The 27,808-nt window shown below is 39.6% G+C and overlaps 2 protein-coding genes across 2 annotated transcripts in view; one reads left to right on the forward strand and one right to left on the reverse strand.

Moving 5' to 3' along the window:
- Positions 1-11,610, forward strand: part of ATP8A1 (ATPase phospholipid transporting 8A1) — a 280,252-nt gene extending 268,642 nt beyond the window's left edge. The window contains exons 26-27 of the mRNA XM_023738968.1: positions 9,789-9,880; positions 11,118-11,610. Of these exons, the coding sequence (XP_023594736.1) occupies positions 9,789-9,880; positions 11,118-11,215 (190 nt within the window). The 3' untranslated portion in view covers positions 11,216-11,610. The remainder of the gene's footprint in view (positions 1-9,788; positions 9,881-11,117) is intronic.
- A 12,334-nt stretch (positions 11,611-23,944) lies between these two features.
- Positions 23,945-27,608, reverse strand: SHISA3 (shisa family member 3). The gene is made up of 2 exons (XM_004384641.1): positions 27,281-27,608; positions 23,945-24,436 (listed from the first exon to the last, which is right to left on the reverse strand). The coding sequence occupies exons 1-2, from the start codon at positions 27,555-27,557 to the stop codon at positions 23,997-23,999; spliced, it is 717 nt and encodes a 238-aa protein (XP_004384698.1). The 5' UTR covers positions 27,558-27,608; the 3' UTR covers positions 23,945-23,996.
- Between the last annotated feature and the right edge of the window lie 200 nt (positions 27,609-27,808).

A 27,808-nucleotide genomic window follows, 5' to 3' on the forward strand; every position in this document is an offset into this window, starting at 1 on the left:
ACAACATATAGGAAAATCACACAGTACCAGGAATCATGGCCCAGCCAAACTGATATACACATTTTTGGGGGGACATAATTCAAACCATGACACTAACCTCTTGATTAGCCAAGTTGATTAATGCTACTGAGCCTCAATTTTCTCATCTACAAGTTGGGCATGATAATACCTACCTCATGGCTGGTTGTAAGAATAGAATACACTCTAGATAAGCATGTAGCCTAGTGCCTGGTCTTAATGAGCGTTAGATATAGTGGATACCAATATTATTGTGTTATTGAACTGAAAGGTGGAGGAGGGGGGGCTTTTACCTTAAAACAGTATCCAAAATAAAATAGAATATAATCAAAATTAGAGCTTGACATAGGGAAAACAGCCATAAAATTACATGTGTGGTTAAATACGTTGTTAGGAGCAGACCTAGATATATATCATATATGAAACAAGTTATATCTTCAAAGTCCTCTTTGTTGCCTTTTCCCCCCAAAATAGCAAGGTTAGAAAGCTAATAGAAATTATTAAATTCACAAAGCATTATAAAAAAAGAAAGAAAAATTTAGTCAGAAGCAGTCTGTAACAAAACACAGTTAAGAAGGTAGTGCCAGGAATTGCTTTATTTTTTTCTAACTCTTTCATCGTACAAAAAGTCTATAAATCAGCTAAGGTTCTGTCTAAACAAACAAACATATGTGTATGGAATATGTTACCTTAATAGTTACTCACTGTTGTTATTGACTTTGACACAATGGAGGAAGTGTCAGAATAGGAACTCAAGTTGAGGCCGTAGCTTCCAGCTCTCATTCCCTCTCATTAGGCCAAAAGGGCATATCACATACCAGTTTGTGCCTCTGTTTTAAAAATAGCAGCACTGACATTTGTTGAGTACTTACTTCATGTCATACTCTGCACTCATCACCTCACATGCACTATCTCATTTCATCTCATGTAGTCCACCACCCTTCTGTCAGTTTGTCATACTGTGGTGGCTTACATGTTGCTATGATACTGCTATAATATTTGAAATACCAAGAGGGTCACACATGGAGGACAGGTTTCGCAGAGCTTCCAGACTAAGACAGACTAGAAAGATAGGCCTGGCCATCTACTTCAGAAAATAAGTCAATGAAAACCCTATGGATCACAACATAATATTGTCCGATACAGTGCTGGAAGATGAGCCCCTGGGTTGGAAGACACTCAAAATGCACAGTAGCTGCAACAGTGGACTCAAGCACACCAATGATCATGAAGATAGCACAGGACCAGGCAACATTTTGTTCTGTTATACGAGGGGTCACCATGAGTCAGAGCCGACTTGATGGCAACTAACAAAAAAAATCCCCACACAACCCTATACAGTTCAATCATTCACGTTTTTTCCAGATGAGGAAAGTGAGGCTTAGAGTAAGTTCCCAAGGTCATAAGTGACAGAACTAGGCTTTGAGTCAATATCAGTTGATTCCAGAGTCCCTGCCCTAACCATTCACTCTTCTGCCTCCTTTAGCTGCTTTATTAAAAATGTAGTATAGCTGCAAAAACAGTCTATCACTAATTTACAAAGCACTTCACCCCTCTACATCAGTTTCCCTATACACGATGGGAATAATACCTACCTTCAAAGTTTTAGTAAGGAATTGGTGACATGAGGAATGCAAATGTCTAGCCAGTCCTTAACTCACAGTGTAGGCTCAGAAGATGTTAACAGTCTGTTCCTCCCTCCACCTCCCCCTTCATCTCAGTCCCTTCATCTGAAGATCCACATCACAGCGTTTATCATAGGAAAGCATCTGTCCCATTGTCTGGCGTAAAAAGTCCCCCAGTAAATGTTTTCTCTGTCTTTCTGACTAGCTGTAAAAGGATGTGGTAAGATTTCTAGCTCACAAAATTGTGAATAAAATTATTAACAATTATTAAGAAAAGGCCACTATCCTTAGGAGTAAATCTCTCATATTCATAGCAACACTATAAGACAGAGTAGAGCTGCCCTATGGAGTTTCCAAGAAGTAGCTGGTGGATTCAAACTGCCAACCCAAAGGAATCTGTAACTGGATGTGGCCAATTAGTTGTAAACCCGACACTGCGTTCGGAGCAGCTCTCATATTCCAATGTTAATAAAGCTTAGTTAAGCCCCTTCACGTGATATTTATTTTGCATGGTTTGTACTGTACCAGTCACTTTGACAGTTAATCAATCAGGCTGAGGGTTTCATGTGATGACCTCTTGGTCCTAAAGATTCTGTGCGTCTGTAATGTACGTGGAGGCACACTGGTTAAGAGCTCAGCTGCTAACCAAAAGTTCAGCAGTTCCAATCCACCGGGTGCTCCTTGGAAACCCGATGGCGCCGTTCTACTCTGCCCTATAGGGTCCCTATGAGTCGGAATCAACTCAGCGGCAACAGGTTTGGGGTTACATATGTAACCCCTCACGCTAAGTAAAATAAGTCAGACAGCCTAAAAAAGGAAAAAAATGGACTCAACCCTAAGTCACCACCAGCTCCTCCACAGAAAATGTGTCAGATAAATTTCCTGCTGCTGCCCTGTTCATTTGCCTGAAGAGCTATTCAATTTTTCTTAAGAATTGGGTAAAGAGTTAGCTATTAGCTGAATACCACAGACAAAAACTCCCTGGTACAAAATGTACTCCACATTGCCATTGCTGCGCAATGATTATCAGAAAGGACAATAGCAGTCAGCATATCCATAGTGTCTTCCTCCACGGTAATATGTAGGAGACGGGAGAAAAGGGATCCAGAAAAGGAGAAAAATAGCAACTGGGTAGAAGAGTCTTCAGGCCAAGACTAAGTTCATTCTAATGCAGTTAAGGAATTTTCATATCTGATTTGATGGCCAGGATTATTTAGAAATCTTAAGAGAATGAGACTGATGTCAAATTTCAAAAAAGTTAGCATAAAAGAAGTTATGACTTATTTATATCCTAGCAATAACATGGTTTTAGTTCCAAAACACCATGCTATTTTATGCCTCCAGTTCTTTGCACGTGCTATTCCCTTGTCTAGGATCTTACACTGCTTTTACAGACTGGGCACTCCAATTCCCAGCTTTCAAAACCTGGTTCAGATGCAATTTCCTCACCTCTTCACAGATAAAAGTAATTCATACTCAGTAGAGTATAAACTTTTATTGGTGCATTTATTGCATTGTATTATAATATGTTCATTTATGTATACAAAAATGAGCTCCTTGAGGGAGAGACCTATGTCTTAGTCATAGCCACCACCCAATACCAGGAACATAGTAGCACTCGATAAATATTTGTTGAACGGGTGAATGGCTAAAATGAGTGAATGAATGGTTAAGTGAATGAGTAAAAGAATAAGTAAGTGAATGAATGAAAGGGTGAGTAAATGGATAGAAATGGTGAATAGATGATTGAGTGATGGGTGGTGAATGGATAGTTGAGTGGTGAAGTAAAAATATGATACATAAGAACATAGGCATAATCATATAGATTACACTTCCCAAACTAGGAAATGTCCAAAGCAGCAATTGTTTACTTTTTTGTCTAGAATGATTCAATTCTTGGCTTAAGAAAGCTCTTGTGTGAGTTGATTATCTCCCAATTTTTTTTAAATCTTTACTAAGTACTAGCATGAAGTTCAGGCTATGTATAAAATGCAAATGTGTCAAAGCAGCTATAAATAGTAAACACTATATAAAGAGTAATATTTATAATCATTTATTTCTCATCTTTACTCATTTTCAAAAATTAAAACATCTTAGTTAAAATACTTAGACTTTTATAGTAGAAATAGTATGTTGCTTATTGTATTATCTGGCAAATTAAATGCAATCCAGTTTTACATTGAAATTTTGGGGGAAAGATCTGCTTCATCATCTGAATGTATTGCTTTTGAGACATGGGTTATGGTAGTAATCAATTTATGTCTAAAATGTTGGGAGAATTATCCAAACCTTACCGCAAAACTTACAGATCGGCTTTGTAGTCATAAGAAATTTCAATATGAGCTGTGTGTCAAAAATAATCAACCCAGGACACCATTCACAGATTGCTATGCAGGTTTAGTAGACAACTTTGAAGTTGGGCTCCACATCATTACCAAGTAAATCAGTGCTCTGATTAATTAAGATTTTCAGGGTGCTTATATATAATTTCATCAGTAACTTTGAATAAAAATTTTTTGATTGGTTGACGATTATGTTGGAATACATAAAGAGAGCAATATGTACTCTAACATTATAAAGAATAGAAAAATAGAAGTCTTGCTAAGACAATCACAAGATCAGTGAGCCATGATTGTAAGACCTCTGGAGTCTTAGAAACACAATATGTTCATTTATCTTCGATTGTTTTCTGAAAGAACAAGTTTCAAGTGTTTCAGTAAGCCTGATCACCTAAATACAATTGTGTGAAACATGACAAACTACTTCTGAAGGTTAGTTACAGTTTAAGGCATAACTGTAACCTTTAAAAGTTATATGTATATATGATTATATAGCACATAAGTTTCTAACATTTAGTAAGATGACCTTTCATGTCATGGGCAAGAGAACACTCTGTTTTCCTAAAGCAAAACTTAGAATTTTATTTCACATGTGCAACTGATCTTTGCTGTAACTTTTGTGTGGCCCTGCTCCAGCGCTAGGGAACAACAACATCTACAATTCCATAATCCAAAGTTCAGAAATTCAAAATTTTTTTCTACAGGTTTTGTGGCAAACTTTTGCCAGAAAAATCTGAACCATTTATAATGGTACTATAAATATAAGGCTATTTTACAGCTTGTGTTTATTCCACTTATTGTTAATATTTTATATATTTTGCAGCAGAAAGATTAATTTTTCAGAATACAGTCACCCCCACCCCCCGGCCCCAACTGGGAGCATTACCTCAAAAATGTGTGTGTAATTTCTTAGCTTTTTTTTTTTTTCTTTATAAGTACAAAAACCCAGAGGTTTAAGAAAAGGGATTGTCCACACTGTGGGTTTCATTGGAGACAGGGCAAATATTTTGGGTTATCTTTTTTGTGAGTTTGGAGTAATGTATCTTATAGACAAGCAGATATAATAATAAGACTGGTTTTTTTTCCTAACTATAGACGTTAGCCAGCATTTGATCATCAACCATTACTAAATGTAAGTCAAGCGCAGGATCTTCAGATCAGTCCTCAATAACTTGGTCCATCACCATTGTTTGCCCATAGCCTTAGCTTTAAAGAAGAGAGTAGGGAAGTATGGGGTGTCAGATAGTTAGTCACATGGACAGTGATGGTGGTGTCTCCCTGTCTTTCTCTATATTGCTTATCTTAATGAAAAGCGGTTTTAACATTGCCCCAGAACTAATAGAAACAAACTATGCTTCTCAGTATTCACACTGGATTTTAGATCAGTGTTACATAAATATCTTGATGGGGATGGAGGGTAGTGGGATGTATCAAATGTTTTCCCTTAGCCTATTCTTATCCCTGTAATAATGGTTCTATCCAAAGTTTGAAATGAAAAGTGACAGAAAAGGAAATGTTGTTCCCTCCAGGGCAGGGATTAGGCCTGTTGTTCATCTCCCCGCCTCCACCAATACCTAGTACAGGACAGCTCTCACATGATATACGTTAAAACAGCCCATGAGTGAATGGTTATTTACTTTCTAGAGATCCATTTTTTTTTTTACATTTTTTTTTTAGAGATCCATTTTAATGAGTCAAATGAAATAACTTGCCAACCCAATATAAAAACAAATGCAAATTTACCACCCTTCAAAAATAACTGAAAACAACCAGTTATTGCAAAGCAACACATTCCAGACAGTAAACAAGTTTTTACGTACATTAACTTTTTTTAGTGTTTCTAAATAAAATGTTATCTTAAAACATGGTATCTCTATACCTCACCTGCATCAAATATCTAAGTTATAACATCTTAGTGTGTTTAGAAATAAAGTTGATGTTGTTGTTGTTATTTGCCATTGAGTCGGTTCTGATTTATAGTGATCCTATGAACGAAACATTGCCCCAGTCCTGCGTCATCCTCACGATCATTGCTATGCATGTTTCAACCCATTGTCACAGCCACTGTGTCAGTCCATCTTGTTGAGGCTCGTCCTCTTTTTTGGGGTCTGACCCTCTACTTTACCAAGCAGGTAGTCTAGCAGCTAGGATTCAGTGGAGAACGCCGAGACCTGGGTTAAATTCTCAGCCAGGGAATGCTTTTCCACCACTCATCTCTCCGTTTGTCATACTGTGGTAGCTTGCATGCTGCTGTGATGCTGGAAGCTATGCCACCAGTATTTCAAATACCAGCAGGGTCACCCGTGGTGGACAGGTTTCAGAGGAGCTTCCAGACTAAGACAGACTAGAAATAAGGTAACAATATTTAAATGGCAGTTGTATAAATGCATTAAGGAAATTTAGAATTTGCACAGGTTGGTATGTAAATAAAAGAACATACAAGATTGAGTAAAACTACCAGCCAAGAGTCATGAAAAAGATGGGCTTTAGTGAGAAAGTATCTTTGTGCCTATTGAAAATATTTCTTCTCACAATGTGTTGGGCTGATAAACAAAAACCAAACTTTTAATATATCTTTTAATATCAGTCTACTATCAGTATATGTTTGACAATGTAACTTGATAGTAACATCAGTGACCATAAACATCGATGGTACAAAATTTCATAGATTTGAAATGACAGGTCATTTCCTAGAGGTAGAATAAGACTAGAGAAATACAACTCATCATTACTTATAGTTTATTAAGCACCCTCCTGTGAATGGCATTTATATTCTATAGGAACAACTCTTTGCTCTACAAGGACTAAAGCAAGAAGCTCAACATAGCTGAAGCAAAACAAAAAAACACTATATATTGGTTTTTCTATTAAAGAGGTAGAGTTGGGGGCATTATAAATTAAAACTCGGGTAGCAATAAGACATCTCATCAAAAATGATCCTCACAAAGTATTTTTTGTGCTGTGATTATCTCTGTTCTAGTTAGTTTTTTATAATAAATTCCTTGAGATCCAGGGGCAAGGGTGGGAGGGACTAGTATTTGTTGAATGCTTCCTAAATACCAGTTACTATGCTTGGGGCTGAATCCTCACAGTGGGCCTTCTCTTATGTATGAGATGCCTGAGAAAGGTTTGCCTAAGATGGCCCGGCTAATCAGGAACAGACTGAGAACTTAAACCTAAGTAAGACTCCAAAACCCATGCTCTTTCCACAGTAGTGTGCTACTTTCCCAAGAAAGAGACTTTTTTTTTCCCCTGAACACTGGATATTAACTTGATGTAGCAGCTGAGTGGAAGTATAGCCTCATATGAACCGTTACAAAACAAAATTATTTTATATATTTAGGTTGCCATAATATCATAATATAAAAGACAGAATTCTCACATCTGCTTTTTTTTTAACACTTTAATGCTTCAGTATTAAGGTATTATGCATTTAGAAAGCCCAGCATGAAACCTGGAAAACATATTTTGGGAAGAAGAAACTGCATGGTGATACATTGCCACCCTCTAGTCTTCTGTAGTCATGTCAGTTTGAAACACCAGAGATTTGCCAGCACCCCATCCACTATGCTCTGCTAACAAAATCAGACCACCTGCTGCTAAAGCAGCTGACTTCCTCAAAGCAGTTGTATACTTTAGTGTCCCTCAGGGTCCTGGGTCTGTAATGTCAGATCATTTAAAGAGTAGAGTAAGAAAAGTAACTCTGTAAAAATGGCCCTTTCTCCTTCCCCATATCTGTTTATTTCACTAACAGAAACAAGTTTTGCAATTATTTGCAGAAATACTGGAATTCTGGATTAATTTGCCTTAATGTAGCTAATTCCTGATGACAATAAAGTATGTCTAATAAGACGTGTCAGTTAACATCCCAAGACGTTAAGAAAATATGTGTGGAAGATGACTACAAATGTCAACATTTCTAAACGTTTCCTTTTCAGTTTTTGCCTAAATGTTTGTGTAATTGCAATGAGTTCACTTTGCAGAAGATCCTTTTTCTGTATATGATAAAGATTGTTCCATTTCAGGGTCTCAAAAAAGTTGGCAAAATGTAGAGCTAACATAACTTACCATAGCAGTTTAACTAAAGCTTTTATAGTAGAGAAAATACAAGATGGAACATCTTCATCTGAGTCGGTTCCAGTGATTAAAACAAAATTGCATAAACATTTGCTGCAAAGCCTGTGGATTATTTATTTGCCCCTCCTGCTTAGGTTCTTTGATATCAAAGCAACATTTTATAAATCAACCAATGGAGAAAGGCGTGATTAGGGAGATTGATGATGTTTATAAGTACATTCAGAATTATTACTCAGATTTATTTATTTGACAAATGTTTGAGTTCCTACTGTGTGAGGAGAGAGCCCTGGTGGCACAGTGGTTGAGCACTCAGCAGCTAACCAAAAGGTCAGCGGTTTGAACCCAGCAGCCGCTCCATGGGAGAGAGATGTGGTAGTCTGCTTCCATAAAGATTACAGCCTTGGAAACCCTATGGGGCAGTTCTCTGTCCTACGGGATTCTGTGAGTCAGAATCGACTCGGTGGCAGTGGGTTACTGTGTGAGGCACTGTTCTGTGTGCAGTGGACAAAACAGATGTGTTATTTCTTGCAGTGTGCTTTTAGAAATTACATAATTAATTATGGATTTGTATCTGTGGAGAAGACTATTCTAAATATTTATTGAAAATTAAATTTCTCCCCTTGTCATTTTACTTAGCATAATTTTTTTCTGAAAATAGTTTTTTATTTTAAAATGAAGTTAAGAACACGTTTCATACCATGTTAGAGTAGTAATAGAATTTTTCTAATTAAAAAATCTCTATGAAATTTGTCCTTTGCATAATATTTAGAGTTGCTTTAACATAGCACTAAAAAAATATTATTTTGCACTGAAACATGTACAAAGTTTGAAAAAGATATATTAATAATTAAGTTTTTCCTTAGTTCTAAACAGCCATCTTAGAATATGCATAGTAAGTCAACCAAATTTTTAGAAGCTAATAACACAGCTGGAAGGTTTTGTATTTTTATTAATTATGTTGTACAGGTTCTTCAGACATCTTTTAGGAGCACCTCATTCATAATTTCTGATAAATACACACACAAACACACATACGTATATTGATATTTTATAATCTGATGACATTAAAAACTGAAATAAAATGAACATTCCAAAGGATAGTGGTAATGGTTATACAACATCATGAACATAATCAATGTCACTGAATTATACATATAAAAATTGTTGAATTGGCAAATGTTATATATGTTTTTACTGTAATTTTTTTAAAAATCAACATTCTAGAGGATTAAAATGTGAGTAATTACTTTAGGTAACTGCCTTGCCAGTAAAGTCAGTATAACTTTAGGACAGTAATTTCAGTTCATCACCTTAGCATAATATAAATTGATTAAAAACTGTTGCCCCAAAATGTATCTCAAATCTGGTTTTGTCACTAATTCTAAACATTTTTAAACTTTTAATTCAGTTCCCTGGTGTTTGGGCACGTATATGTCTCGATTTGATTTAAGTGTAATTGGTGGTGGATGGGTGGGCAAATCTTACTTTTGACTGGATTATTACATCAAAACCCCTCTCTGACTAGGGGAAAAATGGCCTTAAACCTGTCTGTCTAGGTATTTGAAATCTCATTTGCTTTCTGGGAAAATGGGGTAAAAAGAATTGCTAGACTACAGATTTCTCAAGTGATCTTTTGTTTAAGTCTAACCTCTCTTTGGTGGTCCTGCGGGCACGCTGGGGTCTCTGCTGAGTTGGTAATTCATTTCACACGTTTGCACCTTCTCTGCAGCCTCACTGAGAGGGCGCAACTGCTCAAGAACGTCTTTAAGAAGAACCACGTGAATTTGTACCGGTCTGAATCATTGCAACAAAACCTTCTCCGTAAGTATTTGAGTTCTCATTTTTGAATAAATTCTCTGCCATTACTTTATCATGGCATTTATCAGAGCAGTATTTTGGCTTCATGGGATATGAAACTATTGAAAATGAACACCCAGATCAAGTTTTGCACATTTGCAGTGTATTATATAAGTAACAAATGGTTACAGAACTCTTTGACCACTGCTATCTAACTTTTAACAAAAGAGATAGAGCATTTTAAAATCTTGCTGTTTTAAGTAAAGTAAAACAATATTTCCACATGCCCCGTGCTTCCTTACATCTTTGAAAGAACCGGTAAAATAAATCTTAACTTCTTAACTTTTAAAAGCTGCCTTTGTGTTGTTATCTTTTCTCCTTGAATAACTTTGCTGTAGCTTTCTCAGCTTCCCTGCAACACAATGAAACATGTATTTTCCCTTCAAAAATATTTATGAATATAGAGAGTAAGAAATTATTAGGTATCACCCCCTCTTAACAGTTCAAGGATCTAAAAGAAGAATATATAAAGCCCTATAGTAAATTTACTTGTGTTAGTAATATGTCTTTTGTTTCATGTTGTTTCCACATATAACTTATTTTGATTTATATACACTCGTGTTTAATGCTTTTGCTCTTTAAACTTCAAGAGGCCTTTTTTAAAGATGTGATCCAGAAACTACTGAAAGCCTTGGCTACTACTCCCCTTGGGGGTCTTTTCTGATTCACATGCACCACCCCCCCAACCATGTCGGGGCATTCATGGGTTTCTTGGTAGATGCTGAGAGCCAAGAAAAATGTCCAAATGGGAAGAAGACCATTTTCCACCCTTAACAGATAATACATGTTCATTTCCTCCCCCTCACTTTCATTTCTTCATCTCACTCTGCCTAATGCTTATGGAAATACATGTACCAGCTGGACTAAACCCACTCACCCTTCTCGAACGCGGGCAAGCAAAAATTAGATGGTCTGGACTTGATGCACTGAACAGAGAAATGAGGGGGATTGATGGTGCCCAAAGATGGAGCAGAATTTATAGATGTAAACAGTTCTTTGGGAACCTACTACTACTCCACTCCCCACTTCTATAATCGAGCCTGTGTCTATTCCAGACATTCAAAATTAATGTCTTCATGTTTTTGGGTGCGGGAAGGAGGCATTACTTCCCTAAGTTAGACAATGAATATTCAAAACTCAGAATAACAGAGATTTCCAGCCACTTCATGATGATAATTTCTATTTTGTCGTTAATTTACAGATGGGTACGCTTTCTCTCAAGATGAAAATGGAATCGTTTCACAGTCCGAAGTGATTAGAGCATATGATACCACAAAACAGAGGCCCGATGAATGGTGATAGGGAGTGGCTGAGAAGCAGGCTCTGCTACATCCCTAAGGCTAGCTTCCGGGTTTTCACTGGAATCTGCTGACCAAGTCAAGTCTGGTTCATGGAGGGCAAAGGTGGATCTGAGCTCATCTTGACTGATATTCAGATTCGTGTATATTATAGACATAAGCACTGTGCAACTCTACTGTAACACCATCTCTTTCAGATTTTTAACAGTATTTGCTAAGTCTTTGTGAACAGAAATTGAAAATGGCGTTGTGTCTTGCCAGAGTGCTTTCTCTTCTTAAGTTGAGGCTAGGTCAGTATTCTTACTCTGGGGCTGTAACTGACCATCAGTTTATTGGGCATACCATAAGGTAGGGAACCATTAAAAAAAAAAAAAAAACAAACTCAAATGGTATTAAGTGAAAGGGATGCTATCCAGACTTAGATTTCAGGATGTGGTGAAAAAAATAAATAAACCAGCATTCTTAAGGAAACTGACTCACTTTACTGAACAAAATTTCTAAGCAAGGCATTAACAAGTGTGTGTGTCAAAAATCGTCTTGATTCATGTTTGCCAAAGAAGCTTGAGAAGTGTATTTCTCATTCAGTAGTCATTTGCCCAGAAATTTAAAAGAAAGTTTACTTCCAGTTCTGCTGTGTGACCTGCATGCTTGACTTTTCAAATGTAAGAGTGATTTGCAAAAATGAGCATTTCAAGGCATTTGCTACTAAAATCTGTGATGTTGCACCTTTGGCCTTACAAATGCTTCTTTCTTGTTGTCTTGTTTATTTGTCAGAGTGAGATAGCACACGTGTTACTGTGACTCTGTCGTTTTGTTACAATACTGATTTTTAAAATTGTATTTAGGCCCCTTGGTCGTTTCTGATGAGGTTTCGTTGTCATGTAGGTTTTTCTAAAAATCTGGCTTCTGCTGTAGGTTGAGTTATGTCATTTTGTTTCAAGGTTTTCCCTCTTAAGAAAAATATGTTACATATTTATGTGGGATTTCCAAAGCTTCTGTGGAGGCGTTTGGAATAACACGTCAGATAAATGCATGGGCTTTTGTAATGTACATAGGCTCAGCTTTTGTAATGTGTTTTGGTTCTCCTTCTTTGTTCTCACTAGAAATGCCTGCTGTCTTATGTAGCCCACCCCATATTATAGTGACTGGCCCTATACTGAAGACTGAGAATTATTTCACAGTTCACTTGTCAAGCAGCTCCCAAAATTTGTCACCTGCTGCTAAATGGGACAAATAAGTAACGCATTTTCCCCATTTTAAAAACTCCCCTAATTTACTCAAGCCTGTAACTTTATCGTCAAATAGCATTTTTCATCATAAGTAAGTTTCATTAACATATTTTAAAACATATGTTTAGTTTGATTATTTTTGGCATCTCCAAGACATCTCCTGAAAAAGTCTATTTTGCTACCAACAATAAATGGTGAAGGGGCTGTTTAAAAAACCACAACCAGTTTTCTACACTGTTTTTAAAATACGGCTTTCATTTAAAAAGGAAACGGGGGGGTTCTAGTTTTCAGATACACTTAAGAGATCGATGCAAACTTTTTGCCTTTTATTCAAAAGCCTGTTTGCCTTTAAGTGGATTTACCAGCATACTAGGTAGTAGAACTTCCTCTTGAAATAAAGTCAACTAGAATTAAGAAGAGAGATGATTTTCCAAATCACCCCTTGAGACGAATAACTTCACCTTTTTTCTCAATCTAGATTTAGAATTAGGATATACATCATTTCCTTTACTGTATTTTCAGTTATTTAGTTACCAGTATGCCTCCCATGGTCAGCAATTTGAATCCACCAGCTGCTCCTTGGAAACTCTATGGGGCAGTTCTACTCTGTCCTGTAGGGTCACTATGAGTTGGAATCAACTCGACGGCAATGGGTTTGGTTTTTTTTTAGTTTATGCTTCCCGCAAAAGGAGCCCTGGTGGCACAGTGGTTAAGTGCTCAGTTGCTAACCGAAAGTTGGCGGTTTGAACCCAGCAGCCACTCTGCAGGAGAGAGATGTGGCAGTCTGCTTGCATAAGGATTACAGCCTTAGAAACCCTACGGGGCAGTTCTAGTCTGTCCTATAGGATCCCTATAAGTTGAAATTGACTCGACAGCTATGGATTTATGCCTCCCACATTTTCTACAAAAAAGAGAAGTTATAACACACCTATGATACTAACCTAAAGGGAGCAAGGGGATTATATACTAACTTCTCAGGCCCTTCCCATTTGGGGTTCAGATTAAGAAAATCACGAATCAAAATCTCTAGCAAAACCACGGTGTAAGAATCCAAGGCCATCTTCAGAATTCTGAAGTCACAGACTTTAACTCTCTACCAAATGGATATTCAGAGCAGCTTTTCCTGCACTTCCCAGGGGCAATAGTTGAGGTCAACCATAGAAATCAAAAAGCAAGAACGAAGTGCATCCCTCCAGAAAGACACTTCACAGCAGTTACAGACAAAAGCTGCCTCCATTTGCCCTCACCTCATCTGTAGCCTCCTTCTCCAAAATTTTACGTCAAAATGCTGTGACTCTAGTGAGACTGCATTTTCTGACTTAAACAAGAAAACTAAAAATATTATTTTTATCTTAAAACGGGTTGTTTCTATGGAGCTCTTCAACATGAGTGGAATAGTCATGGTTAATAATGTATAAGATCATGACATGAAATGTAGCTAATTTATGCCTTTTTGTCCCATGGTCCTCCTTTTAAATTATCAACGTTAAGTCAATCTCTTTGCTTCTTAGGAGGAGGCCGGAGGAGTAAAACCTATAACCTTGCAGTTGTGGTGACTTTATAGTGTTAATTTACATGAGAGAGAACCTTCTGAAGTTTTAGCCTTCCTAAAATAAACAGTTGAAGTGAGTTTTAATGCGTATTTTCTAAAATAAAGGACACCCACCCACTGCCATCAAGTCGATTCTGACTCATAGTTACCCTATAGGACAGAATAGAACTGCTTAGGGTTTCTAAGGTTGTAATCTTTACAGAAGCAGACTGCCACATCTTTCTCCCTCGGAGAGGCTGATGGGTTCAAACCACCAACCTTTTGGTTCTCAGCTGAACACTTTAACCACTATACCACCAGTGCCCCATAATAAAGGACAAGCACTCTTCAATTAAAAAGTCCCTTGTAGGGACTCTGGCAAATGCTAATGCCATTGCTTTACAATGTTTACAATTCAGAAAATATCACTTATTGTAGAAAACACTCATTCACTTAGCACTGAAAAGCTGGGAGTTGCTCCTTTCATATTGAGTAGTACACAGTCGCACTGAGCATGGACTTTCTAAATGTTCTATATGTAGATATAAAAATATATTGGTGTCTCACACCCAGAAAGATGCTATATGGTAGAAATTATGAGCAGGAAAATAGTGTTTCTCAGGAAGGTAGTGAATTTTGAAATGATATACGTGCATCCCACCCTCGCACCCCCACTCTGCTCTCTAATGTGAAACTGCTTCAGCAGTGTTGCTAACTTAACGGACGACTTTTTCTAATCAAGCCAGGTGTACTTGTGTTCTGATAAATGATGTTAGCCATTATGTGAATCGTGTGGTCATTAAATGGAATCAGTGATTCCTGTTAATTTCCAGGGAAAGAACTGAATTAGAGAAATCAATCAGCATTGATTCTGATCATTAAATGTTATATTTTGGTTTCGCAATTCAGCATTCTAAATGTCCAATATGAAAGCCACAGGGTAATTTTTTCTGCATTGTGTGCAATGTTTTGTTTTTTCCAGGAAGTAAATGATAGTCAACAATTAATCAATTGTACATTCATAATTTTTAATTTATTTATAACAATGTCATAATTATTACAAAGCTAAATAATCATTAGTGCTTATTTTTGTGCAGTTGCCCTTTGGTAGCTCCTGGTTTTAAGACTTATTTCATCAAATAAATCTATAATCTGATAAATAACATCTACAAAATTTATCAAGCAAACGCCCACCCCATTCACATCACATGAACCAGGTCTTGTGGATTTCTTTTTGTAAATTACTTAATGTAACACCATGCGGTTTGGTGCCTAATAAATGCTTTTTAATGATGGGCATTTCTATAATGCCTATTAAAGATATCGTAGTCTGATTTTTCTCACATTAAAATAATGTCACTTGTGAAACTTATGCTGTGCTGCATTGTAATTAACCTTCAACAGCTATTAAAATGGACGGCAAGTTAAATTTTGAAGGAAAGGAAATGAATATTTTCCATTTTTAGTCTTGATTTATTTTCTGTATGTGAGCAGCTGTGTTTTTGATGGGTTTATGGTTTGCATGAATTAATATTTAAAAATGATCTAGGCCAATGCATGGCTATTGCTGTAAATCTTGAAATTTATTTCTGCCTTATACATTCTATCATGGCCTACCTGAAATTTAATATTCAGTGGAAAAATTAATTGGTCTTCTGTACAACTTTTTTCGCATAAGTAAATTATTTTACAAACAAATTTGAACAAATTTAATTGAATCTTTTGTTTAGCTTGCCTCTAAAAACTGTTTCTTAATAAGGCTCACAAAACTCTGCAAATAAATCTCCCTTAAAGAGGAAAAAACTAGATTTCATAAGTGCTTACTTTGAATTAACAGCAACTTTCCATAGGTAAATCTGCTCTTGGAAAGATGAGCAGAATATTTAAAAAATAATAAATATTTTTTACATTTCATGGTTCTAGAATTAGAAGCCATACCTGTGGTAAATACTGTTTAACTACTTCAAGCTTCATTTTTCACATATTCAAGTGTATTAGGTTAAAAAAAAGAGAAGAAAAAAGGCAGCCTCAGAAAGCAGCTACTATGAAAAACTGAAGTTTGCATTAAAGATGAAGTAGTATTTTCAGCTCCATGAGAAACTATTCCTTATGAAACTGCTGTAGAATTTGTGAAGCCGCATGGGCGAAGAGTTTTGAATCTGTGATTATAGTAGTTTCTCAGGTTTATCTCGATGTTCAATGCACTGTGTTTTATAAATAGTTATTAAAGTTGAGTAACATTCAGTTCTATGCAGTGTTACGTATCACTGGCTTTTTGTGAATGTGCATGTTTTAAACTTGCAAATTTTAAACACTTTGTCCTTTAATTGTTATTAAACATGAAATAAACTTTACCATTACATAAAGAACATTGTTGAAGTCGTGATTGGTAGCAAACAAATGTTGCTTTATAAAACCGTCAAAACCCTGATGACTGCAGTCTGAGAAGGTGACAAGTCTGTCTATTTAAGAGCTTTTTGTCACCATATTTTGTTTACAACTCCAGTGATTTATAAAATATCCTCCCATTTCACTCTAGCTAAATAAAATATGAAACAGGGCATATTAACTCTAGTTTGGGAAGAGGGATCGTTTTGGTAATTAAGGATCAAAAAAGAAATTTTTTATAAGATCACGCTATTTTGGTTCTGCAGTTAAAAGAGCCTCGGGATTGTCCCCACTACATATGTAAATCAGCTTGCAAGTACAACTAATTCATGGCCACATCATTTCACGTAGGATGAATTGGAGTTTTCTAAAGCCACTAATTTTTTTTTTTTTTTTTTAAGTACATGAGAAAATGGCCTTGTTTAGCCAGTAACATATGAAGGAAGTAACCAGAAAATAATAAAACTTCATGTCAGACAAAATTATAGGAAATATTGGAAATGAGGACTATAGCTTTATCAAAAATAAGCGCCTTTTGGTAAAAGAGAAGCAACCGAAGCTGCAATTTGGAAACTCCCAAGTGTAGGACTGGTTCACAGAGAAGCAAGCGGGAGCAATTTGAGGATCCTCTGGTTTTATTAGAGCGAGGCTGGCTGTGCTTAGCGTTCTGGGGTTCTGTGTCCTCCCCCACGGTCTTCCCAGGAACACACTGGGTGTGAGTCCCAGTGCAACATCACAATGAAAGTATGTATAGAAAAGTTACCTGTGAATTCTGCCTAAAGTAATTTTCACATTCAGCTCCATTCCCCTTAAAATAAACACTGTTTATACAGACTGTGTAGTTTGATGCCATCTGATGAGGAAACAGCAAACTAGAAATACATTCCCCGTAAATCCAATACGTCATCCCCACTTAAAATTTGTTTTTATAAGCTTATGGCATCTCTAACCTAAAGCTTCATTTCAATAACACCAAGCCACCTCATTTTAATGAGGAAAGGTTTTCCAACCTGGGTGATTTCACAAGTAGGCTAATAAAAATTGTTGGAAAATATGAAATTTTTTTTACCATTCAGTTTTTATTGCTTTCAAGTACAAACTATGTAACTAGCAATTCAAGTAAGAATTCCTTGTCAGAATAATTTCACTAATAACTAATGTTTAATTGCAATTTTAAAACAGCCATATATATATATAAATATGTTAGCAGTTTGCTCCCTTAATAGTTTAACGTGGCATAAATTATTTTTCCTGAACATGTTCTGAATCAACTTTTTAGATTGTACGAAGGTAAAATGATCCCAACCCAGTGAAGTGTTTAACAAGTTCCTAACTGTGACTGTATATACACTCAGGAAGCTTTCTGGTTATCTCACTTTAGAGAAAATTTCCTATGGATTCAAGTCAATTTGCTAAATTCTTCACCAATTTTATTCTGTGTTCTCATAACACAAGCCATACTCAACTATTATTATAATCCCCTGCTATCTATAGGAGTTCCTAGGTGATGCCAACATTTAACGTACTCAGCTGCTAACGAAAAGGTTGAAGGTTCTAGTCCACCCAAGGCACTTTGGAAGAAAGGGCTGGCAATCTACTTCCAAAAAATCATCCATAATAGAAAACCCTATGGAGCACAGTTCTACTCTGACATACATGGAGTTGCCATGAGTCAGAATCAGCTCCATGGAAACTTTTGTTGTTGTTGTTAGCTGCCTGTAAGTCAGACTCTGACTTATGGTGATCCCATATGTTACAGAGTAGAGCTGCTCCATAGGGTTTTCTTGGCTATAATCTTTACAAAAGCAGTTCACCAGGCCTTTCTTCCACAGAGCCGCTAATGAATTTGATCCGCCAACCTTTAGGTTAGCAGCCGAGCACAAACTGCTTGTGCCACCCAGGTGCCTAATGTATCTATGAATCTGTATTATAGTAAAATATTATTATTCACTTTTTCCCCAATAGATTTTCTGAAAAGTAGATTGACTATTTTTATTGAGAAATAAAAATAAATGTTTTTATTCTTGAGAAAATTAGACCTTCTAGGCCCATGTCATAAAGGATGTGGAGTTTCAAAGCAGATACCTGAGTACATATCTTGGCTCTGCTATTATTATCTGGCCTTGGGCATGGTATTTTTTTTCTTTTTTAACTGTGATTTAGGTGAAAGTTCACAGAGCAAATTAGTTTCTCATTCAAAAGTTTATACACAAATTGTTTCATGGCATTGACTACAATCTGTACTGTGTCAGCACTCTCCCCTTTTCTCTTTCCACCCCGGCTTCACCGTGTCCATTTGTCCAGTTTTCCTGTCCCCTCCCACCTTCTCGTCTTTTTTCCTGGGCAGGTGTTGCCCTTTTCATCCTGTATACTTGATTGATCTAAGAAGCACGTTCCTCACATGAGTTATTGTTTGTTTTATAGGCCTGTCTAATCCCTGCCTGAAAGGTGAACTTCGGGAGTGGCTTCAAGTCTGAGTTAGAAGGATATCCGGGGGCCATTGTCTTGGGGGTTCATCCAGTCTCTGTCAGACCAGTAAATATGGTTTTTTTTGTGAATTTGATCATTTGTTCTACATTTTTCTCCTGCTCTGTCTAGGACCATCTATTATGATCCCGGTCAGAGTGGTCGGTAGTGGTAGCTGGGCACCATCTAGTTCTTCTGGTCTCAGGATCATGTAGGCTGTGGTTCACGTGGTCCGTTAGTCCTTTGGATAATTACTCCCTTGGGTCTTTAGTATTTTTCCCTCTCCTTTGCTCCAGACTAGAAGAGACCGATAGTTGTATCTTAAATGGCCACTCACAAGTTTTTAAGACCCCGGACGCTACTCACCAAAGTAGGATGTAGAACACTGTCTTTAAGAATCAGGCATGGTATTTATTTTATTTTTTTTATTTTTATTGTACTTTAGATGAAGGTTTACAGAACAAATAGTTTCTCATTAAACAGTCAGTGCACATATTATTTTATGACATTGGTTAACAACCCCACGATATGTCAACACTCTCCCTTCTCAACCTTGGAGGACCTTTTTTTTTTTTGGTGAAAATATACACAGCCAAAGATACACCATTTCAAAAATTTCTACATGTACAATTCAGTGCATCAGTTACATTCTGTCAGTTGTGCTGCTATCCTCACTATCCTTTTCCAAATTATTACATCTCGATTGTCTTCAACTCACTGTCAGGCATGGTATTTAACCTCTCTGCCTCAGTTTCATCACTTGCAAAACAAGCATGGTAACAGTCCTTATATTATGATTGTGAGGATGAAATGATGCAATTCAATTCATAAAGCTCACGAGACACAAAATAGTGCTTAATAAATGTTCCCTGTTGTTAACTACTTTTAAAATATAAAGCTTCTATTTTTCACAGTAATTATGGTCTTAGGATGTTAAACCAAAAAAAATCAAACCTACTGCCATCGAATCGATCTGACTCATGGCAACTCCATGTGTTACAGAGCAGAACTGAGCTCCATAGGGTTTTCACGGCTGTAATCTTTAAGGAAGCAAATCACCAGGCCCTTCTTCCACAGCGCCACTGGACGGGTTCAAACCACCTACCTTTTGATTAGTAGTGAGCACAAACCATTTGTGCCCCCCAGAGACCTATAAAGCATTAGTCCTACAAGTTTCTGCTGTATTCTGCTGTTATGGCAGATGGTGGTTAGCATTTCCCTAGAAATTTCAAGTGATGTTCATTCGATCCTTGTTGTTTAATTGTTTCTAAAATGAAGATGTGATCAATTTACTCTCCCCTATAAAATAAGACTCCCCGGTGTATTTTGTGTATAGCCAACCCACCTGCTGTTCAAAACCTTTGATCTGGCCCTCCTTGTCTCACCACTCTCGCTCTTCCCCTGGATTCTCCAGTTTTGAGCATGTTCCTTGCTCTTTCACGCTCATGGTGCTTCCTTGCCTTTTCTACACCTTCTTTACTTGGCCTAACATGCTCTTCCCCTGATTTCTAGGCTTCCTCCTCCCCTCTTCCCATCCACCCTTCTTCATTCAAATCCCATGCATCTTTCAAGTCTCAAGTTCAGTATAACCACTTCAGGATGATTTAGGTCCTTTTCTGTGTGCTTCCAGGACACCCTCTACTTCCTCTATTATAACAGTTACCATAATGAATTTAAAGTGTTGGTTTATGGATTCAACTTCCCCTGTATAAACGTGAGCCCCTGGAAGGCAAAAAAGAGCATGATTCTTTTATAAAGCACCTTAGGACAAGTATTTTGCCATGCCTGTGTCCACAGTGGCTAGTGGCTCCTTGAATCAGAACTGATTTTATTTATCTTGGTACTCTCAACTCCTAACACAGTGCCTGGCCCACAGGCAGTGTTCAATAAATGCTTGTTGAATGGGACAATATCTAGAAATCTGCCACAGAATGACCTTATTAACCCGGGATTGTGAATAATATTATCAACTTGATGGCTTTGAGAATGAAATTCAAAGACATGTGCTGTATGTCACTGAGTGCATGGCACATGATTTGATTCAGTGTCACTGAATGCCGCATTACGACAAGGTACACAATGCCTCCCTGATTTTAAACTATCTGTGACCAGTTAATTTGATTAAATGAAGCACTGTGCTAAGGAAGGGAAGGTTGCAGCAATGAGCTCTCTATTTATTCCTTAGCGTTATTCTACCAAATGGATAGAGAAGTCTCCCCAGAGGGATGGCAAATAAAAGAAAGGCCACTAGAGAAACCTGACAGACAGGATGATTTTCTGTGGGGGCAGTTCTGCCCCCTAGAGGGTATTTTGGAATTCTGTAGGAGCATCTTTGTCATTACAGAGTCCTGGTGGCGCTGTGGTTAAGAGCTCAGCTGGTAACCAAAAGGTGAGCAGTTTGAATACACTAGCCACTGCCTTGGGAACCTTATGGGGCAGCTCTACTATGTCCTATAGGGTTTCTGTGGGTCGGAATCAATTCGATGGCAACGGGTTTGTTTGTTCGCTTTTAGGGCGTTGTATTGTTTCTTGTTTGTTTTTAATTGTATGTATAGTGAGTTATATTATCTGTGAATTTCATTTGAGGACAGTAAAGGGATATTCTAAGGAGAGTTCATTGAGTTCCATAGGATTTAGAATCACTGCCTTAGATACTGAGGCTGAGCCTCATGCTCTTGAAATCTCCAGTGGGTTATCATGTGCATTGAGGCATCAAAACCTCAGCAGATGTCCTCCCTGATGGTTGAATCTGTTTTTACATACCCACAATAGATTTTCTGAAAAGTAGGTTGATTTTTTTTTTTCTTAAGACAAATAGACCGTCTAAGCCTACGTCATAAAGAATGCGGAGTTTCAAAGCAGATGCCTGAGTACAAATCTTGGCTCTAGTACTGACTAGCTGTGGAATGTCAGGCAGTTACTCTTCCCTTCTGTGCCTCCGTTTCCAAATTTGTAAAATAGGAATTGTAATATCTCCCTGTTGTGTTGGTCGGAGGTTAAAATGAGTTGATACATGTAAATTCTTAGCATAGTGGTTGGCTCATAATAAGAGCTCAATAAATGTTAATTTAAGAATATAATAGGAGCCGTATATAGCAAACATAGGAGCCCTGGTGATGCAGTGGTTAAGCACTCGGCTGCTAACTGAAGGGTCAGTAATTCAAACCCACCAGCAGTTCCTTGGGAGAAAGATGTAGCAGTCCGCTTCCATACAGGTTTCCAGCCTTGGAAACCCTATGGGGACAGTTCTACTCTGTCCTATAGGGTTGCTATGAGTCAGAATTGACTCAACGCCCGTGGGTTTGGTTTTTTTTTTTTTTTTTAATAGCGAACATCAGTAAAACCAGTCTAATGATGTAGTAGTGTCTTCTAGAGCATGCTCACAAATATTTATCCTTTTACATTCAGACTCTTTCTCTCTTCTTTCATATTTTGAATAACTTGGGATACTTGAAAGACAGGTCACTTTTAGATAGAAGAGAAGGTAGGAGACGTGGAAGTCCAAGGCCCCTCTGTCATTAGCCTGGGCAAAAGCACAACATCTTTGAACTTGTTTTCTCAACTGCCAAACAAAAAGGACAGGGCCAAATGACTCTCATAGTTCAGAATTCTACCTCTAACTAACTCTATTTGAAAATAATTACTGAGATGACTATGATGGTATGAATTCCTATAAACCTGGACTCCCATACAACACCCTAGGGACCAGGCAGGTAACCTAAATGACAGAGGTGGCCAGGTGGGAGAGATCAGGCAGGAGGAGGCAAATGGAAAGTGTCTTGTCTAAAGAGGCTGGCCTGACCCCACTGGAAGGGTGTGTCTATGTGTCCAAAGAAGCCAGAAATCCAGATTCTTATAAGAAATGTCCTGATTTTTAAATCTGTGCCACCGTATGCACATCTCAGTGCTGCATACAGCCCACAAGCTGAGACCTCTGTAAAAATCCATTTCCTTTGCTGCTTTCATGAGCCCTGACACAGGAAATGGCTTTCTAAAGTAATACAAAATCAATGTAGTTTTTTTTTTTAATTTCAAAATACAAAGTGAGTGTTAAAGACATTTTCTTTTATTGACTAGCAAGGAGTATCGTTAGGGCGGTAAAATGAAGTGCTTTGATTTAAAATTTCAAATAGATTTCATGAAAACATATAATATTTTATTTACTGTAACCCAGCAGGATATATGCCCAAATATGTAGTAATCAGACATGGAATTCAGTGGCACATGAGATATGTAATATTAGATGATACTAACCAATAGCTAGACTTGGAACACCACAGTTATTATTAACATAAAAGTTACAGTGTGATTACTAATTAGTACTGACAATATGGTAAATACATTAAATTACCAATCTTTACATTTTTACATAACTCATTTTACAAATAAATGTTTTAAGACCCACCTGTCCAGCTTTCATTTAAATGCTAAATGTTGCTGAACAAAAAGTCTGCAATAAATACTCCCTCAGGTGAGTGGGGGAAATGCTTTAACATAGGATCTGTGTTACAATGAATATCTGAGTAAATATTTAAAACTTTAAACTTCTCATGAGGTTATTGAGAACTTGTATTCTGAAAAAGCTCTTATATTTTAAACAAAATTTAGTTATTAATTTAAAAAGCAACTGTTCTCATCCTGTTAACATTATTCATGGTTAGATTGCTCCCAAAATTATAAATAGGTTTTTCACAGTTCCCTCCATTTGCTTAATAGATAATTTTTTAAGTGAACCTTTGATAATTACAATCAGGTATTTTTCTTTGCTTATTTATATATATATATATATATATGTATTGTAGTATAAGACAATAAACAACAGAATGAAAAAGCAACTCATAGCCCTTTTCTAAGCCGTATAGCCGAGTAGTCCAATAAAACATTTTTAACCAATTTGCTACTTTAAAGTGGAACTGCTGCACATTTTGCGTAAAAGTAGCATAAATTGACATGTAATGGTCATCATGTTTTCAAGGCCTCAAGGCAATTATCTAACACAACCGTTCTGTGATTGGAGCCAGGAACATTAAGATTATGTTGAAGGTGCTGTATTCTCCTGGCACTTTCCTCCATGACGTTGCTCTGCTACAAGGAAATGCATGTGGCAATGGCAGCAGGCTCCACCTGTCCGCCATCTTACTACGTGATGGGTTCAAGGCCATGGCCTGTCAACTGGAACTGAAGTCTGGGCAGCTCTTCCCAGGCAGCGGGGGCTCCTGCTGGAGGGGGTAAGCAAAGTATTGAGGTGACACCAGGAAGCCAGATGGCTGGGTCAGGTGGATTGGGTGGCCCGTGGTGTAAGGCGGGGGGGGTGACGGCACCAGGCAGCCTGGCTCGGCCCTGGCAAAGGAGAACCTGCGGATAGAGCCTCCTGTGGAGCTGGAACTGGTGGCAGTGCTGGACTGCCTGGAAGGTGTCCTGAGGCTTGTGGAAGTCAAGATCATGGGCAGGGTCTCTGTCTGGTAGCTGCGGAGCGAGAGGCGGATCGGCTGCTGTGAGGGCTCCTTGGGTCTCAAGCAGGTGCAGCAATAAATAGCCACTAAAGAGCCCAGTATGATGAACGCAATGAATATGGAGCCGACGATCAGGAAGGGGACATAGACGGGCTCTAAAAGGCAAAAACAGACATACACAGATGCTCGCACAAGACTCTCCCAAACTGCGGCCCTGCTCAGGCAGCTCAGGGGCAGGTGGGTAGAAGGCTCAGTATTAACCACTGTTGTCAGCTCAACTTTTCAGAGCTTATGACTGGTAACCTCTAATGCAAAGTGTGATGACAGAATATTCTGGCTACTCCTAGTGGGGAGGAAGCAAACTGATACTGTAGCCTCTGTTAGCAATTAGCCCTCAGGTTGCACATCTGGAAATCAGAAAAGAACAAAATCTATCCTCCTGTTCATGCCCTGGAGGGAAAGGATAAATTTTGGGGGTCACTGTATCTCTGGGTTCAGATAGAGATTTTAGTAGCTTTATCACGGTGGGGCACTTAGGGCTTTGACCCCTCTCTTAGGCTGAAAATCCATCTCCTATCCAGGAAGGAATCTCCAACCTAAGCAAAGAGGACTAGCCAGGCCTGGATTTTATGAGACTCCAGAAAGAACAATATAAAGAAATTCATTAAAAGAAAAAAAAAACCCATTGCCATCAAGTTGATTCTAACTCATAGCAACCCTATAGGATAGAGTAGAACTTCCCCACAGAGTTTCCAAGGCTGTAGTCTTTAAGAAAACAGACTGCCACATCTTCCTCCCCTGGAGCAGTTAGCAGCCGAGTGCTTAACCACTGTGTCACCAGGGCTCTAAAGATATCCATAGTGGGCTCCAATTTACTGTGTCTCTTACCACGTCACAAATTGTCAGCTCCAGCTGCCTCCTTCCAGAAACAGTCTGGGAGGCTTACTCTAGCTGTCACACTGCCGCCTCTCAATTCACACTCAAAACTCTGGGAAGGTCAGGCTATTTTTGGTGTTGGCAGCCCAGATTTTCTGTGAGAGCATCCCTCAAACAGAGCAAACCCTAGCTTCCTCCTCTCTGGGCAGGCAGAAAATTCCCCATTCCAGAGGCACCCCCTGGGCAGTTCTCTAGGTCTCTCCCCTGTCTGATAGGGCCACTCTGAGATGCAGCCTCCAGCTTAGAAGTAAGAAAAGAAAACCTCCATTGACTAAGGGCCTACTGTGTGCCTGGCTCTTTCTTATTCATTATGCAATTTAAATCTCATGAAAAGGACATGACAAGCTCTATTTTCTAGGTATGAAAACAAATCAGAGATTTTGACATTCCCAAAGACACACAGCCAGTGAGTAACAGGTAACTAATCAGCTCCTAAATTCTGCCAATTCCTAAGTGTGTGCCCTTCAATGTACCGCCCATTCTCCCAGATTGAGTAGCACCTGTGTGGAAGGCAAGGGCAAAGGGATAACTCCACTTACTGAGAGCTGATAGGCATTCATACGCTCTCATTTAATCCACAGCCTAACTCCTTTGAGAGCAATATTTCCATTTTAGAGTTGGGATGAGACCCAGAGCAGTTAAGTAACTTGCCCAAGGTTACACAGCTAGCAAGTTACAGAGTGATTGTTCCTCAAGGTTTGCCAGATCCCAGCCTCAGTAGTACGGTGACTGTCCCTCTTCCCTGCTGTCCTCTCTCAGCAGAGTGAGGATGCCCAGCTGTGGCCCAGAAGGAGGCCCCACCTGCAGCCCGGGCAATTAGCCCTGGCACTTTACCGGCAAGGAAGAACCAGGAGCCCAGGGTGGCTGGAGTAAAGTTGGGGAAAGGGTCTGTATTTTTATAATAGCCCAGGACAATCTAGAGCTCCCTACTTTCCAGTGAGCATCTTTTCTCCAGAAACCACCTCTCAAATCCTCTAGATAATTTGACCCTCAAAGTTAAATTCCTTGAGAGTCTAACGGAGTGCTAACGGAGAGTAAGCTCCCCTTTCCTCCTCTGGGTTATCAGTCTCCTGGCAGAGGTGGGGTAGGGGTGAGGGGCTCTGGCACCAGTAATTATCTCTCCAGGCACTCCTTGCCTTTCCCAGAGGACCCTACCTAGCCATCTTCAAACCTCCGCTCTGGGGTCCTGGGGTATCACCAGCTCTCAGCTCCTCCGGTTTCCCGGCCATAAACCCACTGCCTCAAGCTCTGAGGTGTTTCCCTGATGTTCCGATTCAGGTGGAAACATTTTTTTAAGTGTAAATTTCCTCTGCCGGGGTTGTGGTTTATTCTGCTGGGAAGTGAGCGGAAATTTGACCTGAGTTTTCCAACGTGAGAATAGGGGGCGGGGAAGCCCCTGAGACCTGGGTTTCTGAATTTCCACCTTGACGACCTGGGTGTTTCAGAAAGGCGTGACAATAGGAAGTGGGCCCAGAGACGGTAATTCGATGCAGAGAAATGAAAGGAAAGGAAGTCAGGAGAATGGGGCAGCGGTTTAGAAACGCTACCAAAGGACCAAAAAAAAAAAAAAAAAAGGTGGCTGAAGCTCCCCAGTTCTGCGGGGCTGGGGATGAGCACCCGGCAAGAGTCGCGTTCCCCGCGTTGTCAGCACTTCCCGAAAGCTCCTGGAGTGATCAGAGCGTGAAATAGGGTGCCTTCACTGCCTCCCTAAAAACCCAAGCCCAGTCTGACGCTGCCCCCACAGCACTTATCCGCACTGCCCGGGCGCCCGGGCGCTTCAGCTGTCCTCCCTAGGGCCACCCAGTGCCAGTCCCGCGGTCCTCTCTGAACTTGTAAACTTTCCAACCACGGAGACAGCGTGTGGCGGGAAGCGAACTGCAAGGAATAGGTTCCCCCCCGACCTACCACGCACCTGCCCACACTTCCCTTGATTCCCCCCACACCGCTGCGCCACTTTTCGCACAGGGGAAGGAGGCCACGCTCGGCCCCTAGAAGGCCAGGAGCGCACACCGACCCCAGCTGGCGGGCAGGCGGGAGTGGATCGCGGTGGGCCCGGCACTTACGCGCCGTGATGCCCGAGTGCTCCAGCTCGCCGCGGTCGTTGGTGCAGCCGCCCTGCTCCAGCCTCGCGTCGGCCGCGGCGCAGCAGTAGCGCAGCGCGCAGGAACCGCAGCAGATGGTGGCGTCCAGCGTGTCGAAGTCCTCCGGGCACTGGAAGCCCTCGTGGTAGTTGCCCTGCACGTCCACCCAGCCGTGGCAGTACTCTCCCGACTGCTGGGCGCCCGCCGGGCACCAGCGCAGCCAGCCTAGGAAGAGGCACAGCGCCAGCAGCGCCCCCATCTCCGCGGGGCGCCCTGGGCGGCCTGAAGGGGGACGCGGCTGGAGCAAAGGTCCGAGCCGGCGTGCGATGGCGCCGGGCGCAGCGCGGGTCCGCCTCCCCCGGCAACCGAGGCCACTCTCGCGCGGGTTAGCAGGGGCCCGGGAAACCGCAGGGACTACGCTGCGGGCTCCGCAGGCCTGGGGTCAGCATGGTGCGCGAGGCGGGTTGGCGAGGGTGCCGGTGGTGTCTCGCCGGAGGCGCCGGCCGAGGC

Source organism: Trichechus manatus, unplaced genomic scaffold (assembly GCF_000243295.1).
Source record: "Trichechus manatus latirostris isolate Lorelei unplaced genomic scaffold, TriManLat1.0 scaffold00126, whole genome shotgun sequence".
Taxonomy (NCBI): domain Eukaryota; kingdom Metazoa; phylum Chordata; class Mammalia; order Sirenia; family Trichechidae; genus Trichechus; species Trichechus manatus.